This window comes from Lampetra fluviatilis, chromosome 40, assembly GCF_964198595.1.
Source record: "Lampetra fluviatilis chromosome 40, kcLamFluv1.1, whole genome shotgun sequence".
Taxonomy (NCBI): Eukaryota; Metazoa; Chordata; class Hyperoartia; order Petromyzontiformes; family Petromyzontidae; genus Lampetra; species Lampetra fluviatilis.
Window position 1 is genome coordinate 287,931 of NC_136314.1, and position 20,165 is coordinate 308,095.

Genomic DNA, 20,165 nt, shown 5'->3' on the forward strand with positions numbered 1-20,165 from the left:
TCCTCAAAGTCACTTTTCATCGTCGCCGGGACAGAATCCCGGAACCGCCGAGCTAAACAGCAGCCCAGCGAATCACGGGAGAAGGTCCCGGCTAGCGATGGGGCAATGCCAAATGCGAGCCCGCCAGCGACTGCACCTGTTGCGAGCCCAGGTGGCTGTGAACAGCACTCTGCCCGTATATTCAAACACCGCAATGTAGATTTAAGAGAGCAAAACATTTGCAATAACACCCTCGTCAGCAAAAAAAAACTCTGCCGTAGAAGGAATAAACATGCAGTGACGTTTCGGGCCATGAACCTTCAAAATAACACCTCCGACGCAGTATCAGAAACACAAATGGCTGAGCGTCGATAAGGGTGACGAAGCGAATCGTACCAAGAGGTCTATTGCACTCAGCAGACGTTTCCGCAGCTCATTGTAGAAACAAAGGCGAAGAAACGAGCGCAGAGTTGCGTACCGACACCCCTGAGCTCGCACGCGCAAAGCACGTGGCCATGCGTGCACGCACGAGACCAAGATCATCCTCCCGTATACGGAATTAACCTCCCGTAGGGGCAAGGGCTGTTAACGAGCAGCGCCTATGATGGCCGGCACGGCACACGAGGGGGTGGGTGGCCAGCACCACGCCCGGCCGCTTTTGTCTCCCGAGCGGCGATTTTTTTTTTACACCGCACCGGGTATTGATTTGAGGCTGAGTCGACCTAGGAGAGGCCGAGGACCGGTTCAGATAAGCGTCACCGGCGTTTGTTACGTGAGCAGGAATCGAACTCGGGTCACCGAATTCGTAAACACGGCGGCGCGTTAAATCGCTCCACCGTCACTCCGCACGGACCCACACACACGCGCACACACACGCACCTACACACGCACAGGCACACACACGCACCCACACACACGCACCCACACACACGCACACACAGGCACACACACGCACCCACACACGCGCGCACACACAGGCACACACACGCACCCACAAACACGCACCGACACACACGCGCACACACGCACCCACACACACGCACCCACACACACGCACACACACGCACCCACACACACGCGCGCTCTGGCTCGCTCAACTTAAAAAACGAGCGCAGAACGCATCACCTCTCATTGCTCCCTTCACAAGGAGAGAGCGACACACACACAGCAGACAGACAGAGAGCGACACACACACAGCAGACAAAGAGAGTGAGACACACACATAGAGCAGGCAGAGAGAGACACACACAGAGCAGACAGAGAGAGAGTGAGACACACACAGCAGAGAGAGTGAGACACACACACAGCAGACAGGCAGAGTGAGACACACACAGCAGACAAAGAGAGTGAGACACACACATAGAGCAGGCAGAGAGAGACACACACAGAGCAGACAGAGAGAGAGAGAGTGAGACACACACAGCAGAGAGAGTGAGACACACACACAGCAGACAGGCAGAGTGAGACACACACAGCAGACAAAGAGAGTGAGACACACACATAGAGCAGGCAGAGAGAGACACACACAGAGCAGACAGAGAGAGAGAGAGTGAGACACACACAGCAGAGAGAGTGAGACACACACACAGCAGACAGACAGAGTGAGACACACACACAGAGCAGACAGAGAGAGAGAGCGACACACACAGAGCAGACAGACAGAGCGAGACACACACACACACAGAGCAGTCAAACAAACAGAGAGAGTGAGACACACACACACAGAGCAGACAGACAGAGAGAGACACACACACAGTGCAGCCAGACAGAGAGAGACACACACACAGAGCAGACAGAGAGAGAGAGCGACACACACAGAGCAGACAGACAGAGCGAGACACACACACAGAGCAGTCAGACAGACAGAGAGAGACACACACAGAGCAGCCAGACAGACAGAGAGATATCGAGACACACACATAGACTAGACAGAGAGAGAGCGACACACACAGAGCAGACAGACAGAGCGAGACACACACACAGAGCAGTCAGACAGACAGAGAGAGACACACACAGAGCAGCCAGACAGAGTGATATCGAGACACACACACACAGAGCAGAGAGAGAGAGCGACACACACAGAGCAGACAGACAGAGCGAGACACACACACAGAGCAGTCAGATAGACAGAGAGAGACACACACAGAGCAGCCAGACAGACAGAGAGATATCGAGACACACACACACAGAGTAGACAGAGAGAGAGCGACACACACAGAGCAGACAGACAGAGCGAGACACACACACAGAGCAGTCAGACAGACAGAGAGAGACACACACAGAGCAGCCAGACAGACAGAGAGATATCGAGACACACACACACAGAGAGCAGAGAGAGAGAGCGACACACACAGAGCAGACAGACAGAGCGAGACACACACACAGAGCAGTCAGACAGACAGAGAGAGACACACACAGAGCAGCCAGACAGACAGAGAGATATCGAGACACACACACACACAGAGCAGAGAGAGAGAGAGAGAGCGACACACACAGAGCAGACAGACAGAGCGAGACACACACACAGAGCAGTCAGACAGACAGAGAGAGACACACACAGAGCAGCCAGACAGACAGAGAGATATCGAGACACACACACAGAGCAGCGCCGGCGATGTCCACACCGCCGTTAAACGTCTCGGACGAGGAGCGACTCGCCGCCAATGGAAGCGGCCCCGTGACTCCGATCGGCCACGACGCTCCGCACGGGGTCAACTTCATCGCGCTCTCAGTCCTCATGGGCATCACGTCGGCTCTGTCCATCGCTCTCAACGGGCTGGTCGTCGTCGTCACCCTGCGCTCCAGGCTCCTGCGGCGGCCGCTCAACTACGCGCTGGTGAACTTGGCGTGCGCCGACCTGGGAATCTCGCTCAGCGGCGGTGTCATCACGACAGCGAGCAACGCCCGGGGAAGATTTGACCTGGGGACAGCGGCGTGCGTCGCCGATGGCTTTCTGGTGGCGGTGTTCGGTGAGGATTTGTTTGTTGTTGACAATAATGATTGAAACTCTCTGGTTCTTTCGGTAAAGTCACGTAGGTAGAGAAAATAATATGAAAGAACACGACGTTTCGATCGCAACACAAGCGTGCGTCATCAGGTGAGAAAGAATAATGATTGACATTACGCAGTGTGCACAGCCTATAGGACCACAATGCAGACACCCGTGCAGGCTTTTCCGACCGCGCCTTCCAAAAGCGTGCACAACTCTAACGCCGAGAAGGGGTTTGTAGAGTTTCTCTCCCCGTGGTCGCGTGGTTTTTTTTCACTCCGGGTCCTCTGGTTTCCCCCCCTCCCTCCACTATTCAGAGTCATGCGTTTAGATTCTTTATATATTTATTTTTGTCTGCTATAAATGTCCACGTGATAAGCCACTTCGTCGAGCGATAATTTGTGGCCAAAGAACAAAAAAACAAACAACATCTTATATCTCGACTCTTTGGTTCTTTCAATAAAGTAACGTATAGTATAAGCGGACGCTTGTGTTGCGCCCGAAACGTCGTGATTTATTTTATCTTATACCCACGTGACTTTACCGAAATAACCAAAGAGTATGGATTCCTGCAGTCACGGAAGCTTCAAAATCAAGCTGATATCTCAGTGGGTTTTACCTGCCAAAATAAAGGCACGCTGTGCTCCAGGCTGCCGTGGCAGCCGCTCAACTGCGCTGCGCTGATGAACTTTCGGTGCGCCATCCTGGGCATCTCGCTCAGCGGCGGTGTCGTCACGACCGCGAAACAACGCGAGGGGAAGATTTGACCCGGGGCCAGCGGCGTGCATCGCCGATGGCTTTCTTTCTGGTGGCGGAGTTCGGTGTTTGTTGTTGTTTACGTTGTTGACAATGATAATAATGTACGTTTATTTGGAAGGCGCCTTCCATTAATGTCTCAAGGCGCCTTGTAAGGTTAAGGTAAGGCAAAGAGAGAAAGAGAGCTTACATAGAATAAGGGGCATTAAAACGATACTGTATATATTTTTAGACGCGACTTAAAAGTATCCACATTTTCGGTTAAACGAATTTCCAACGTCATTTGTTTCCCTTTCATATACTTTGCAATCGTATCGTGTTTTTGCATTGTGTCGATGTCATTTTCTGACCTCACGTCCCAACTGGACGTGTGTGAAAAAGAGCTTTATAGCTCATCGGATTCCTCCAGTACAAATAAATATTCTGATTCTCATCATCAGCGACGTAATCATAAACTATCATAATTATCTTCCATCATTAGCAGTATCAAGGCTGATCAGTGAGAGATAGTGATGAAGGGATGCTACGGGGGTGGAGAGGCAAGGCCGTGTTCCATCACGACTCACCACTGGTACGAGCCACGGCTACGCACCACACTCTGGTCAACTGATTTAGAGCGCAGTGCGCTAACCACTGCACCACCGCTCCCCCGACACATCCAATACCAACTAGTGACCGACTGATATACATTTCAATTACGTTCTATAACGCACCGACGTCTGAAAGTTTGCACAAATATATAATTGTCAAACCTTTTTGCTTGTACTGTACATAGCAAGATCCAAAGTCATTACCTTGTCGAATTTGGACCCCCACAATATGAATCTCACTCTTTGTGCAGGGTCATCCTAAAGTTTAAGAAGTTTTGTGATAAAATGTATAATGATAATAGGGTTTTCTCCTTTTTATTATGGCAACAAAACAGGTGTTAAGATGTTAAAACACCAAACTGAAACCTTTCACAAGGAATCATGTCTGCATTAACCACAATGCTTGTGATCAGAATGCAAACCAAAAACATCCTCTGATAATATATGCATTGTCCTTGAAACTGATTGGTCCACACCAAAGACAGCTTTATTTTTGAGCAGGTACCACCACAGTCAGCATGTACTGCTGTAGTGATAGCAGGGACCACCACAGTCAGCGTGCACTGCTGTAGTGATAGCAGGTACCGCCACAGTCAGTGTGCACTGCTGTAGTGATAGCAGGTACCGCCACAGTCAGTGTGTACTGCTGTAGTGATAGCAGGTACCGCCACAGTCAGTGTGCACTGCTGTAGTGATAGCAGGGACCACCACAGTCAGCATGTACTGCTGTAGTGATAGCAGGTACCACCACAGTCAGTGTGTACTGCTGTAGTGATAGCAGGTACCGCCACAGTCAGTGTGTACTGCTGTAGTGATAGCAGGTACCGCCACAGTCAGTGTGCACTGCTGTAGTGATAGCAGGTACCACCACAGTCAGCATGTACTGCTGTAGTGATAGCAGGGACCACCACAGTCAGCGTGCACTGCTGTAGTGATAGCAGGTACCGCCACAGTCAGTGTGCACTGCTGTAGTGATAGCAGGTACCGCCACAGTCAGTGTGTACTGCTGTAGTGATAGCAGGTACCGCCACAGTCAGTGTGCACTGCTGTAGTGATAGCAGGTACCACCACAGTCAGTGTGTACTGCTGTAGTGATAGCAGGTACCACCACAGTCAGTGTGTACTGCTGTAGTGATAGCAGGTACCGCCACAGTCAGTGTGCACTGCTGTAGTGATAGCAGGTACCACCACAGTCAGCGTGCACTGCTGTAGTGATAGCAGGTACCACCACAGTCAGCGTGCACTGCTGTAGTGATAGCAGGTACCACCACAGTCAGCGTGCACTGCTGTAGTGATAGCAGGTACCACCACAGTCAGCGTGCACTGCTGTAGTGATAGCAGGTACCACCACAGTCAGTATGCACTGCTGTGGTGATAGTAGATACTGCTATCGAGTTGGCAGATGCTACTATATAGTAAATAGATATTACTATAGAGTCAGTAGATACTACTATAGAGTCAGGAGATACTACTATAGAGTAGGTAGATACTACTGTAGGGTCAGTAGCTACTACTGGGCTCAGTAGATACAACTACAGAGTCAGTAGATACTACTATAGAGTTAGTAGTTACTACTATAGAGTAAATAGATACTACTATAGAGTCAGTAGTTACTACTATGGAGTAAATGCATACATATAAGAGTATACATATAAGAGTATATATAAGAGTGCATACAAGAGAACATACCAACAATGGATTGTTCTTCTCTTCGTAGCCGTAAAGGCAGCACTATAATTCTCACGGTTGGCTACATACGATGGGAAAGCAGTTCAACATACACACACACACAATACATGCATAGTTTGATTGTAGTGGTCACCCATCCAAGGATTGCCCAAGCTCAAATTTGCTTCGCTATCCGAGATTCGTGATGACATTTTTCACGTTCTGAGTTATTTAGTTCAAGCGTGTGCACATACGTGGGATTTTGTATGCTTTGGCACTCGCTGTCAGAATCAGGATCTTAATTTAGACCGGAGGAGGAATCCGATAAGCTTCAAAGCTCTTTTTGTCGCAGATGTCCAGTAGGGGTTGGTCAAATTAGAAAACAAACACACAGAATATAAAAACCTATAAGAGTGCAAAGTACAGGCAAGATAAACAAGTCACGAAAAAGACAAATAGAATTGAAGTATGTCCAGTCAGCACGAATTGCAAACGTTTCTAAATTCTGCCCATTTTTAAAATAATAAAATGGAGGAAGTTTGGGCAAGGCAGCTAAACAATAACAACAGTCCCAGAACACAGCGCAATTAAAATAGCACTACCGATACACGCGTAAGGATCAAAGTTACAAATCACATTGGCAAATGTGTCTCTATCCAGCACTAATCCTCTGCTTCAGGATACTTTTTACCAGGGGCGGTTTCTTCATTAGGGCGATTGGGCGACGCACCACCAATGTCATTCAACCACAGAGTCACGCTAGCCGTCACTGTGCCTCTGGATATAGTCCAATCAGCGTCATGCTACGTTCTGTGGAGTACCGCCTCTTTTTGGGCGATTTCCCTCCAGCTGAGAATCGCCCCGAGTGTTCCCATAGACTTACATTCAAAGATGGTTTTTTTCGAACGGGGGCGCTGCAATGCATTCTCTATGGCTTCCGGGAGGGCTCCCCCTAACGTGCTTACGTCATCATACGTGCTTACGTCATCATACGTAAGCACGTTTCATCCAACAATATAATTTGTCGCCACCTAGTGGAATCTTTAATAAAAGAAACTTGAGTGGTTTGTTTTAATAGTGAGTATATAAATAAACAAGATGTATTGTAAGAGTCACTTTATTTTTCATTAATATTAAAGAAGTGAAGTTGCCTTTACATGCTTAAGCTGTTAATTTATCCATTGCATGGGTGGACCTTATCCTTATCAATCATCCAGACATTTGCCCCCCCTGAGAGATTTTGCAGGAGCCGCCACTGCTTTTTACTGGTAGGAACCCACTGGTTCCACCAGCCCACAGGAGATGATTGTGTCCGTCCGTCGTGCAGGGAGGGGCTGGGTGGGGAGGGAGGGGCTGGGTGGGGTGGGTAGGGTGGGGAGGGAGGGGCTGGGTGAGGAGGGTGGGGCTGGGTGGGGGGTGGGAGGGGTGGGGCTGTGTGGGGAGGGGCTGGTCACCCCGTGGTGCCTTTATAAAACTTAACGTTTCACCTACTCACGCCGGCTTGTGCCCGCCCTCACAGTCGGGCATATTTGCGGAATACACCACGCCGCCGTAGACCCTGGCCATTGACCGAGCAACCCGACGTTCCTACCAGCTCCCTCTGCAGGAATGTGTTAACGGACTGTTGCTTCAGCAAACAGGTTTGGTTTAGTAAATCGGATGCTGATCCCTAGCTAGGACTGCAGATGCATGCATCAAATTGTGAGCTTGCGTGAATCACAATACGTATCGTGTGGATATCGAGCTCCTGTCATGCGAGCAAATCAATCTTGAAAGGATTTCAAATAATTCATCGTGGAGTATGTTTAAAAAATTAATGTGGCTTTACTGTCAAGAATATCACATGTTCGGGCATTAGCCCATACCGAATTCCTCATGGCTACGGGATAACAGAGCACCAAGGCCTTCACAAGTGGGTTTGTCTTGTTGTTATTTAACAAAAAGGGGTCACTCACAGGGTGAAATACTTATTTCGTCTCCAGAATAATCCCCAGCACCGACTCGTACATCAGCAGTTGAACACTGTGTCCCTGTCTCAGACACTGAGACGGACAATTGATGATTGTAAATTACAGGGGCAGGGTGCAAAGCAATCATTTTCAGTGATTTGTTTCTACGCAGCTTCAGTTGATTTATATTTGTCTGTCGCCTGATGAAGCTAGTTCTAAATACTGGCGAAACGTCGTAATCAGGTTGTAAATATTGTGGATGTGCTCTCCAACACACCAGTATGCTGTACTAGTAATGAATTGGCATGTTCTGTTTACATGACTAACCTTACTAATTGACTGTGTCGGGTGGTGTCGCGTTTAACGACACATTTATTTATTTACACTATCTAACCCAAAAAAACTCTATTATGGTTGATATTGGTCGCGAAAGCCTCCGTGTTAAACTGATTTATATTTTCGTGTCTTTAGTTTGTTGTCCTTCCCCCGCACCTCCGATTAGCACGGTTGGCTACGTACGGTGCGAAAGAAGTTCAACATACACATACATTACGTATAAAGGCACATCCCTGCAATTACAGTACTTGCTCATACCGCTGAATTATTTCTTCTACTTGTGAATGAAAATTACAGCCTATGATTGGCACTTGAGAATTGTGGAGTGAGGGAATTGCGTATGGGATGATCGCATTAAATGATATGTGTGGATTGGTGCGGAGAAATTCACTTTGGCCAGTTACGCAACGTGGTTGGTGATGGTGCAGCCCTGTCATGTATTTGCTCACGTGACTGCTAGCGGAAGGGCCTTAAGTACAAAGAGTTAGAGAGTGCCTCTCTTGACATTGCTTTGCCCTTGCACGCTGCTGGCGAGACGTCTTGAAAGAGGTGGGAGAACCCAAACTTGGCTCCACCACAGGAGCCACACTCGACTCGTTGGTGTTCAACTGAACCCTGCGACGCGGTGCATCACGGAACCCTCAAGTCGGGCCCTGCACCCTGGCTGCCCCGTGCTGTCACAAATCTCTCTCCCACCCATCTGCGAATCGCATTCCCATTCATCAGGACTTCAATAACTTCCCTCCTTATCGCTTGAAGTCACGCTGCAAGCCCTTTCGGACCAATCCGCTTAACCTCCATCGATGTGAATTCATCCCCGATGAAGCTTGGAGGGCTGAACGTAGTTCAAAGCAACTCACAAATATAAAAGAACCAACAAGGAAGATCACTGACTTTGATCTTCCACGAAGCTCATGATCCAACCTAAACCGCATCCGCACAAACCATGGCAGTTGCGGATACCTGATGATGCACAAATGGAAGCTGAAAACAATACTCCGGTATGCGACTGTGGTCACCCAGAACAGACCTCACAAGGAATAAAGACGCAACGCCCGATCCACAAACACGAAGGAGACACCAAAGCGACGACGGTACACTCCGCTGCTCCTGACACCCATATCTGGACTTGGCCACCTGAACGTGGAATTGTAGTCGTTGTTCATTGCTCTGCATCTACATCAGCAGCCAATCTGAAAGACTCCACCACACCAGAGGTCGAGGGGGTGGGAGGGGGGGTTAAGGATCTTGCATCATTGTTTCAACTACTACGCCGGGAGCCCGAATCAAGTTGGCGACCTCTGGATTACAATTCCAGTATACAGACAATGACTCCATGTCACAGCATCCGTTCGAAATACAAATGAACGGAAAACGCAATCTTAAGGTGTTTGGTGCCACTTGTCGCTGGCACTTTTAAAATCGACCGCGCCTGTCTTGCCACCTCAAGCCTCCTCCAATGCAGACGACGAATATAATTCACCGAATGGGGAGCCGCTGTTGTCAGTGACAATGAGTGCAGCGGTGCACACTTGCGATCCGGCACCACGGAGGCGAGGGGGTGGTGGGTCGTGTAGACGTGTGAAGAACTCCAAACCCTGCTGGGCTACGAGGTGGCGAGAGACAGGCAGTACAGCAAGTGGGTCATTCACTCACTTGTGAAATCCTCTTCCTTTCACCTGCTTCTCCAGGATGCGTCTTATAAATGCAAATGATTATTGTTATCACTCTGATTTCCCCCTACGCACTATAGACACTGGCCAAACATCCTAATGCTTGCACCAAGGTGGCGAGATGTTAACTCCCTCGCCTGGTATGCAGGAGGTCGTGGGTTCGATCCTGATCCTGACTCCTGCTGTATATTTGGAGTTTGCATGTTGTCCCCGTGATCTGCGGGTCCTCCCGTTTTCCCCTCCACATTTAGAAACATGTGTTTAGAGTATTTGGCTGCTATAAATATCCATGTGATGGAAAGCTACTTGGTTGAGTTATCATTTGTGGTCAGGTCGCGTCTGAAACAGTTATACAGTGGGCCTTGCCGAGTAAAATAAAAAATTGTTTCGTTTATAAAAATAGCCTTGAGACTCAGTGAGCCTTTTCTGGATAATTACTCGAATATTAAAAATAAAAAGGTGGCAGAAGAGCACAATAACAAATGAATTACTTTAAACGCTGTGTGTGTGTATGCCTGCAATTAGACAATTATATTGAACACATTTCGACGTGACTTTACCGAAAGACCCCAAAGAGTAACATAATTGTTCGTTGAAATTGTACTTTATAGGCACAAACAACCTCGTTTCAACGCAATGACCCCCCTCCCCCACGCCTCTGTCCACACAGCAGTAGAAATGGTCACATCCCAGATAATAAATTGGCAGGTTAAGTGTTTTTTTGTTAAATACTTTAAAACAACACGTAGGATTTGCTGTAGAATTACAAAATACCTGACCGTTTTTTTCCCTTTTATACCAAGCCAAAAATTATTGCACAGGAGTGCCAGTGATTTCGCTTAATAAGGCAAAAATATTTGTACGACTCCTTTCAAACATCCTTTTTGCGAATCGCACAGAATATGTCACCAATACAACACAGTCGCTCAGCAGGCCGTCTGCGGTGGGTTACAGTGTGGGTGTCCCCAACTCTTCAAAGTCGTCTGGCCAGCGTGGAAGTGTAGGCCGACAATGCCCTCTAGAGCAGGGGTCCCCAGCCCCCGGGCCACGGACCGGTAGCGGTCCGTGGCCTGTTAGGAACCGGGCCGCACAGCAGCAGCAGGTGAGAGCGGTGAGTCCGCGCGTGGAACCCGCCCCCATTGTTTTATTATTGACCACTTCCGTCCGCGCATCTTTCCCGCATTGCGCACTCGTCTCAGTCACACAGTGTTGGTAAGCCCACCAGCTAACCCTAGCCGCCACAAGGAGTAAAAAAACAAACGTCGCTGGAGAGCTTCTTTGAAAAGGGGGAACGACCCAATGATGACCCCCCCCCCCCCCCGGGTCCGTGAAAAAATGTCTTCCACGAGACCGGTCCCTGGTGTCAATAAGGTTGTGGACCGCTGCTCTAGACGATGGAAGCTTCTCGAGAGTTCCCTCTCGCGATGGGCCCTTCTGCCAGCAGTGGCGTGAGCGAGACAGTGCGGCTCTGTGCCTTTACCTTTCATGGGCCACAATCGTGGTACGGAATTAATTGTGGGGAAAAGCAGCGAAGATCTGCGAGCATTTAAGTGGACCGCAAGTGATCAGATCACACAATGGACTGCAAGTTACACATTTCATGCCTGGATGATTGACTGTACAAATAAAATAAAAAATATTTTGAGCGCGATGCCAACGACTAGACCTTGATGCGAAATTAAACGGGGCATCTCTCTTCTGGGCGCACGCGCTGTCGTCACTGGATCACGAGCTCCACACACAGTAGGTCACTGATGCATCCCATGTGTGAAAGTTGCGAGAAATGTACAAACGAACACACTGTCGTTTTCGCAAATGCTGTACAATGAGAAAAGCGAGTCTGCTTTCAGGTCTCCAGCACAAAAGCCATTCCACGTGAAATATATTCAGTTTGTTCTTCTTTGTTTTGGGGGAAAAGGAATTTCCTGTCGAAATATTGAGGTGAAAAAGTCGAGTTTTTTTAAGCATACTTTTTGTGCTGAGCTCAAGTTATTTTGTATTTTGTGCGTGGCCATCTGTGTTGACCGTCATCAACATCAGCCGTGATCTATCCACTGCTAGATGAAGGACCCCCTCAACTTTATTTGCATCCATTGGGATGCTTGCATTGATGTAATCCATATCACTCCCGATCTCACCTCTCCATCTGCACGGTTGTGCATGCTCTATTTCGTGGGCTGCCATTCAATCATCAGTCTCGTCTATGGGTTATCGTCCCTTCTGGCCAAGTGCCATGACCACAGCGTGTATCCAAACAATCACGTCAGAAAACATACGGGTGCACAGATGCTAGCGCCAAGGCCGTAATCATAATATAAATTGGGGGGGACACATCCCCCCCCAAATATTCAAATATGTTCAAAATGTCCCCCCCCCCAATATATTGCTATAAAAATGTGAAAAAGTAATCATAATTGTTATGCTATGTAAATAAAAATAACAATTTGCTGAACCTTGGCCACAATATCTGGACTTGTCTTCATATAAATAAATGCATAGATTGCTGTTTATATGATTGTGGTTATGGTTGTACTTTATTAATCCCTAATCTCAAACATTACATGCAATGAAACAAGAAATGATTAAAAGTAAAAACAGAGGAATGTAATACAATACACTATTAGACATTATTGTAAAAAATAAATTAAAAGTCCATCCCATGTGTTAGTATTTTTTTTATATTTAATGCAGGAAATTCGTTTTCAAATTTAGATTTTTTTTTCTGGGTTGGGACCCCCAGACCCCCTGGAAGATTTGGTCTCCCCCCAATGTTGACCCCATGGCTACGGCCTTGGCTAGCGCACACACAATAAACTTTTACTACGAAATAATCTGTTTGCCATGTAACTATAATTTCTAAAAGTAAAATAACCAATATGCTAGATGATGTTCAGAAATTATGAACGCGTGGACAGGTTAAGCGAGCAGCAGAAACCCGCGGGACATGGAGAGGAGATTCGTTACCTTGAACCTGTCTACGGACAGAGCAATTAATCAATTATTTCAGGAGATACATTTATATTTAAAGTTATTAAAAATATATATGAAATGCAATAGACCACAAAGAGGTTTCAGAGCACTATGCAGTATAACAAAACTAGTTTTTAGAACAGTAAAAACCCAATTTCTCCATAATAAATTTAGATATCTTACGAACTAAGAAACTTTTTTAATTACTACTATAATGAGCCAAGAATTCTGTTCGTGTGTCATTAATATTCATGAGCCGGTGGAGATTTTTACACTCACGCAGAAGAAGGTCGAGTGGAATTTTTTTTCCCGCAAATTCGCTTGAAGTTTGACGTCTCGTTATTGAAAGTGAATCTAATAAATAATTCTACGCAGCTACAAAGTGGATTTGATGTCTTTATTAATTTCTTCAGCACTTGAGACAAAAGGAAAGTCTCATTTATGCTTATACATTATGGTAAAATAGACATTTCTCGGTGATTTTCCAGATATTGTATCGAATTCTAATTTATTTCAACCCCAGCGACCGAAAGCAGAAGAGAATAAAGTATCAGAGCAGGAAATTTGAACAAATTGAAGCTCAGTTATATGCAGCGCTACAGTGACATGAAGTGAGGCGTTTTATGACGTAGTTTCATGCCAGATTCACTGCCATTAATACAGTGCTGAAGTGAACTGCAGTGACGTGTTTGATGACATACTTTCGGGCAAGATTCACTGCCATTAAACTTACACAAGACACAATTATACTCTGGACAATTTTTTCGTAAATATTACAGCTTCCGTCCTAGGACTGGCAAACAATATAGTGAGATCCAACAAATACTCTGGAACGTAAGACTACTGCAATCATTGCAAATTCATTAATCCCAAAAAATGAGCAATTCCTAATTAAGCCAAGGGCTTCAAAACCACCTAGACTGTATGGGCTACCAAAGATCCATAAAATCGGCATCCCTTTACGACCCATAGTCAGTACAATTGGCTCTGCCACATATAAATTAGCAAAATATGTAACTAAACAAATACAGCCCTACATCGGTAGGACATCATCATTCATAAGAAATTCAGAACATCTTGTGAATATGATCAAAGATATTAAACTTAACCCTAATGATATTTTGGTGAGTTTTGATGTGATTTCGCTATTCACTAAGGTTCCAGTGAGCGAGTCGCTTAAATTACTTGATACACTGGTAAAGAATACAGATTTACCAAAAGATATTCCGAAACTCGCAGACCATTGTTTAAATAACACTTACTTCTTATGGAGAGGTGAATTCTTTAAACAAAGGGAGGGAGCAGCAATGGGCTCTCCTTTATCTCCTGCTATAGCAAATTTGTACATGGAAAACTTTGAAACCAGAGCACTTGCCTCGAGCACATTAAAACCATCCTTTTGGTTTAGATATGTGGATGACACTTTGGTTGTCTGGCCACATGGTAAAGATACACTTAACGATTTTCTAAATCATCTCAATGCACAAAACCTGGCCATTCAGTTCACCATGGAAATGGAGGTGAATAACACACTCCCGTTCCTGGATATTTTACTTGGGCATGGCCTAAATGGTAAAATAACACACAGCGTTTACAGAAAGCAAACGCACACTGATGCCTATCTGAATGCGAAATCGCATCATCACCCAGCTCAGAAATCCTCTCTAATCAAGACGCTCATACATCGGGCTAAAACAGTGTCAGATGATGAAAGTCTAGTGAGAGAGATTAAACATGTTAAAGAAGCACTAAGACAGAATGGCTACAATAATGCTCAAATTAACAAAGCACTAAATGCCAAATCACGATCGCAAAGCAACACTGCTGAAAGCGATCAGATTATTAAAACAATAAAAATACCATTTATCTCAGGAGTAACTGATAAATTAGCCCGTGTTTTGCAAAAGCAAAACATTACAGTAAGATTTGGTACAGTACACAAAATTCAACAACTAGTAACGTGCACTAAAGACGAATTACCTAAATTATCAACAGAAGGTGTATATCGGATTAATTGTGTATGTGGCAGATGCTATATTGGACAGACAGGGCATAACGTTAGTGTAAGACTAAAAGAACACCAGAGAAATATTAAACTATCGCAAACACAACTGTCGGCAGTGGCAGAACATGCTTGCCAACAGGGACACTCAATTGATTTTGACAACGTTGAAGTGTTGTGTAAAACTAGTTACTAATGGCAAAGACTAATTAGAGAATCCATTGAGATTGAGAGAAACAGAAATAACTTTAATCGCTCAGACAGCTACAGGCTTAGTGCGGCCTGGAAGCGTATTATTAAATAAGATGCATTACAATTCCTTATGAGGGAAACAAGCACTAACTGATTATTAATGTAGCATAATCACAATAGAACACATTCCAAATGATTACTAATCTACAACTCGCATCGTAACAATAGCCTGATTACTAATCTAGTATATAATTACAATAACCCCCCCCCTCAAATCTTTGCACCTGATGAGTTAATGAGTTAATGATGACGTCACCCTGCTGCTGCTCTATATAAGAACGGGAGACACAGCAGAGCCTCACCATTCTGGCGAATTGCCCGATGATGCTGGATGCAATTACCAGCGAAACGTCGTACTCAAATTGTAAATGTTGTGGTTCCACGCTTCAACACACCGGTGGGCTAAAGCAGTGAACTATTTGTCTTTTGTCAACGTGACACTTTTTTTTTACTGATTGGCCGTGTCGGGTGGTGGAGGGTTACGACACATTTATAAATAACGCGATCTAAACCCAAAAATCGTTGATTATAGTGAGATCACTTAAATTTACGCGATCTAACCCAAAAAGCCTCTATTATGAAATTGTCTGTTCTAAATGCCAGCTTCAACGGAGTACATTTGTTGAAGCTGGTATTTGTGTGCAACCGTTTGATGTGTACCTGCGGGAAACTGTGATTAGCTCGGGCCCAGGTGCAAGTGTTGACCTGCCTTCCCCTGTCCAATGTCTCCCCTCTTCGTAGCACCTAGGCCCTCTTGGGAGATGGAGCGATGAAATCAGTTTGTGTGCAGGTGCGAGGCGGATTATTGACATTGTCGGTTTGGAGACTCGGGGAAGCCTTCGCCCGGCGCTCGATTGACCCCCGGGCTGATGATGACGATGACAACAAAAAAAATATTAATTCTCGCCTCCGATTCGCACGGTTTTTGACGCACGGTTGCGAAAGAAGTTCAACGCACGCGCGCACGTGGGATCAACGAGCGCGCTGCACGTGGGATCGCACGTGACCGTGCGCAGGTATCCGCGAGTATCCTCACGGCCCCCCCCCAACACCCCTTCACCACCACCACCAACATCACGGTTGTTGCGTTCTGTCCCCACGCCCGGCTAGGCATGACGGCGCTCATCACGGTGTGCGTGCTCGCCGTGGAGCGCTACGTGGTGGTCTGCAAGCCGCTCGGCAGTGTGCACTTCGGCACGCAGCACGGCCTCTGCGGAGTGGCCATCTCGTGGGCTTGGGCCCTTGCGTGGAGTATGCCGCCTCTCTTCGGCTGGGGCCGCTACAACTACGAGGGCGTGGGCACGTCCTGCGCGCCCGACTGGGCCGACAGCAGCCCGTCGGGACGCAGCTACATGACCGCGTACTTCATCTTCTGCTTCGCGCTGCCCATGATCATCATACTGTTCTGCTACACCAAGCTGATGATCTCCATACACAAGGTTGTGCCCGCAATGCGCGCAGAGGCTCGTTCGGCCGGCGGTTGTGATTCGTTGTTTTTGGGGTTTTTTGAATTGTTTTTGTGCTTGTTAAAGTGATTTCAAGTAAGGTTGAAAGTGGGAATGCGTTGGCTCCATCCGTCATCTGAAAACCGGCCAAATTGATCGGTTGCCCAGCTTGGTGACATGAACCAGAGCATGAAGGTTTGCTTTATAATGCAAATATGAAAATGATTATTTTTAAGTTACTGGAAAAGCTGAAAGCGTTACATGTTGTGTCAATGTCCCAGTGTGTGATATATCATTGCTGATCAGTGCCGCAGTGTCTGATTATAGAATTGCTGGTCAATGTCCCATTGTCTGATTATATCAGTGTCAATGCCCCAGTGTCTGATTATATCATTGCTGGTCGATGGTTGTGCGTAGGTCTCAAAGCTTGGCTTGAGTGCCAATGACACAGCCGAGAGGAAGGTCGGAGTCATGGTGGTCGTGATGATATTTGCCTTCTTCCTCTGCTGGCTGCCTTACGCTGCACTGGCCATTGCTGTTGTCATCAAGCCGGACCTGAAGGTTTATGGCCTTTTCTTCTTTAACAGCTTTCTTCCTCACATTTGACTTGCCGCATTCCGCTCAAGCACCCAAGCGATGAAACCGATTGCTGTATCAGTGGGCTCACATGACCGAATTGGTGAGATTGCGCCTGGACTTGTCAGATCTCCGATAGTAAGCAGGTTTGAGGCTGGTTAATGCATGGATGGGTGACCACAATGCACTTGCCATAAGCGGTGCAGAATAATGTGTAGTTGTAATTTGGCTCTATGCTACCAGGTCTTTACACCCCGGGGTCAGATGCTCACACTGACTTTGTGGTGAAATATGATAAAATAGTCACAGCGAACCACATGGCATAAGGAGGCCATCATCCAGCAGTGGATTTGCCAGGGCAGTAACACGGCTGAGCAGAATAATGTTTGGCTCTTGTTGCAGAGGTTTGTGGTACGAGCCTAGTGGCCACCCTGGTTAATACTCTGGGTGTATTGACCAAATAAATACGAGCTGTATGTTGCACAGCGGGTGTTCGAGGTCATGTGACAATATGCGAAAACTATTAGCCGTGTGTGCCCTCATCATGGCCCAAGTTTGGTAAGTTTAAAAACATTATTCACAAATTGCCTAATAATTTGAATCAGATGCAGTTCCTACTAATTCCGATTGTGTTTTGTGAACCATTCAGGTGCCCCCTGTCACCGCCTCTATTCCGGTTTACATGGCCAAGTCGAGTGGTGCTTACAACCCCATCATATACATCTTCATGCACAGACAGGTAAACCACATAGTCACTTGAAATGGTAATTATCGAAAAGAGCCGTTGCTAGCGCACACTGCAATGACATGTTACACAAATAGCGGAGGTAGCGATAGCAAATCCTGTTAGCAAGCTGACAAGCCACTCCACTGAAGGGGCCTTCATCCTATAGTCAATGTCACTGCACAGAGAAATGTGCGAGCTGACAAAATGCCAACGGCCATTCAAGTGCAATGGTGGAGCCAGGATTTTCAGGAAGGGGGGGCAACCCCTCCAGCAATGAAAAATGATAGGAGTTGTTGGTAAGTAAGGACTTTTCCCTTGCTTTTTATTCGATGCGCGTGCGGCGATGGCACAGCCATCGATCGAGGGTCGAATTCGAACCGTGTGTGATCAGCATCGCGCTCGCTGAAGGAATGTCTTCAGGGAAGTCGTGTACTGTATACGCAACTGCGCACAATTTTGAGTCACTTATAACTGCTTTGCCGTTACTTATTGCCAATTATAGACTCAGACTATGGTCCTATCATCTCATAGAGTCCCTGGCACATAATAATATGCTACACAGTGGCAGTGGGGGTCGCAAAATGCCGATTTATTACTAATAAACCCCAATGATCCAATCGAAATTAGGGATTTCGATCGGATCATTGGGGGGTCACGTGCCCCCCCCCCCCCACTGGCTCCGCCAGTGTTCAAGTGGATGTACATCTTAAGTACCTGCACCTACACTCATGCACTGATGTTTTAACATGCATGCTCCAATTATGCGCTGTTCACGGCATCGTGTTTGTAATTTAAAAAAAAACTTGTTCGTAAGAATGTTGTGGTCAATGTCGCCCATAACGATACAAATCTGCCTAATGCTGTTATATTTCTAAGATGCCCAGTTTGTCTGAAAGCGATTGGTTTAGGGGTTCTGTAGTTTATGTGAAAGAATGTGAATATGACGTGGGAGGAGCTCCATAATATTTCCTTAAATTACCGCAGTGTCTCAACTATGACGTGTCTTTGCGACCTGTGTTTTATCGAAAACGTTGCGAGTCTGGCTTGTAATCCTGAGAATGAATCATCTTGCCGTGAACATGTTTTATCCTGATCGGTCAGAATAATCTTCCAGAAGACACCCCCCCCTCCCCCATTTTAAAGCAGCGCCTTCATCATGAATTGACACGTGGCTCTCCATTGAACTCTATTCTCCCGATTATAAAACACACTTTTTTCCCCCATGCTCATTCTATATCTTGTAACACTATATTTTACACCCTTGTTTCCCACTTTCCCAGGGCTACATATCTTCTAGAATATTTATTTTCAAAATGGCCCCCAAAGCTAATGGAATGTACAATATCGTTTTACATATTTGTAGACAATAGAATATTTATTAAATTTGCTTTTACCCACAATTCTCCACAGCAACGCATCATGAGTTTGAGTACAGTTCATTTTTATCATTTAACCAGGTCCCATCATTTACATGGAGTGAGCTTGCCGATAACACCTGGTTATACGCTGTATATTTTTTACATGCCTGACTGCTTAAGAGACTCAGAAGGCTGCTGCTTGGAAATATTGTTCTGGGAAGTCAAAAGGCCAATGGACTATAAAAAGATAAATATATGGAGAGACGGCATGGAAGTTACATTTTTTATTTGCTTTCACCCAAAGTTTGGGGTGCATCTGACTCATCGAATCATCTTAAAATCCAGACAATGCGGTAACAATAAGCGGCTTATGAGCTTATGTACATGGTTAATTGATGATTGGTTGTTAAAGTGCTGCCTTATTCGCATTGACGCGGGTGTTTGTGTTCTTGTGTGCTTCAGTTCCGGGAGCACATCTCACGCATGTTTTGTGACCATCGTAACCAAAGCAGCCGAATAAACCCCGAAGAGAACACGATGCAGAGGCTACAGCCCGCTTAAAGTCACCGGGATCACTTGGGGTGGATGAAGAAATCGTTTTAAGCCAAGGATCAACGTTAGCAACACCCCCCCCCCCCCCCGCATACACCGAGATGAAGATACACACCGCTCGACTTGAAGCTTTCGTGCCTACAGGAATCCACACTCTCTGGTTCTTTCGGTAAAGTCACGTAGATAGAAAAAATAATAGAATAAAATAAAACACTATTCTATTATTGTTACTTCTATCGATGTGACTTTACCGAAAGAACCAGAGAGTAGAAACACTGCTCTCTGCCCATCCATTGCCGGATGATTGCCTCCCTCAAACTCACTCGGTCATGATTCCGTGTGA

At 46.3% G+C, this 20,165-nt stretch overlaps 1 protein-coding gene across 1 annotated transcript; it reads left to right on the plus strand.

Moving 5' to 3' along the window:
* The first annotated feature begins 772 nt into the window (after window positions 1-772).
* LOC144946098 (parapinopsin-like) lies at window positions 773-19,909 on the plus strand. Its single transcript, XM_078874811.1, has 5 exons — window positions 773-2,948; window positions 16,275-16,603; window positions 17,027-17,170; window positions 17,835-17,924; window positions 19,733-19,909. Exons 1-5 carry the CDS (start codon window positions 2,594-2,596, stop codon window positions 19,829-19,831), a joined length of 1,017 nt encoding a protein of 338 aa, XP_078730937.1. The 5' UTR covers window positions 773-2,593; the 3' UTR covers window positions 19,832-19,909.
* The last annotated feature ends 256 nt before the right edge of the window (window positions 19,910-20,165 follow it).

Coding starts and splice junctions, on each gene's coding strand:
- LOC144946098 (XM_078874811.1), top strand. CDS start 2,594: ATGTCCACACCGCCGTTAAACGTCTCGGACGAGGAGCGACTCGCCGCC. Junction 2,949..16,274: donor CTTTCTGGTGGCGGTGTTCG/GTGAGGATTTGT, acceptor ACGCCCGGCTAG/GCATGACGGCGCTCATCACG. Junction 16,604..17,026: donor TGATGATCTCCATACACAAG/GTTGTGCCCGCA, acceptor GGTTGTGCGTAG/GTCTCAAAGCTTGGCTTGAG.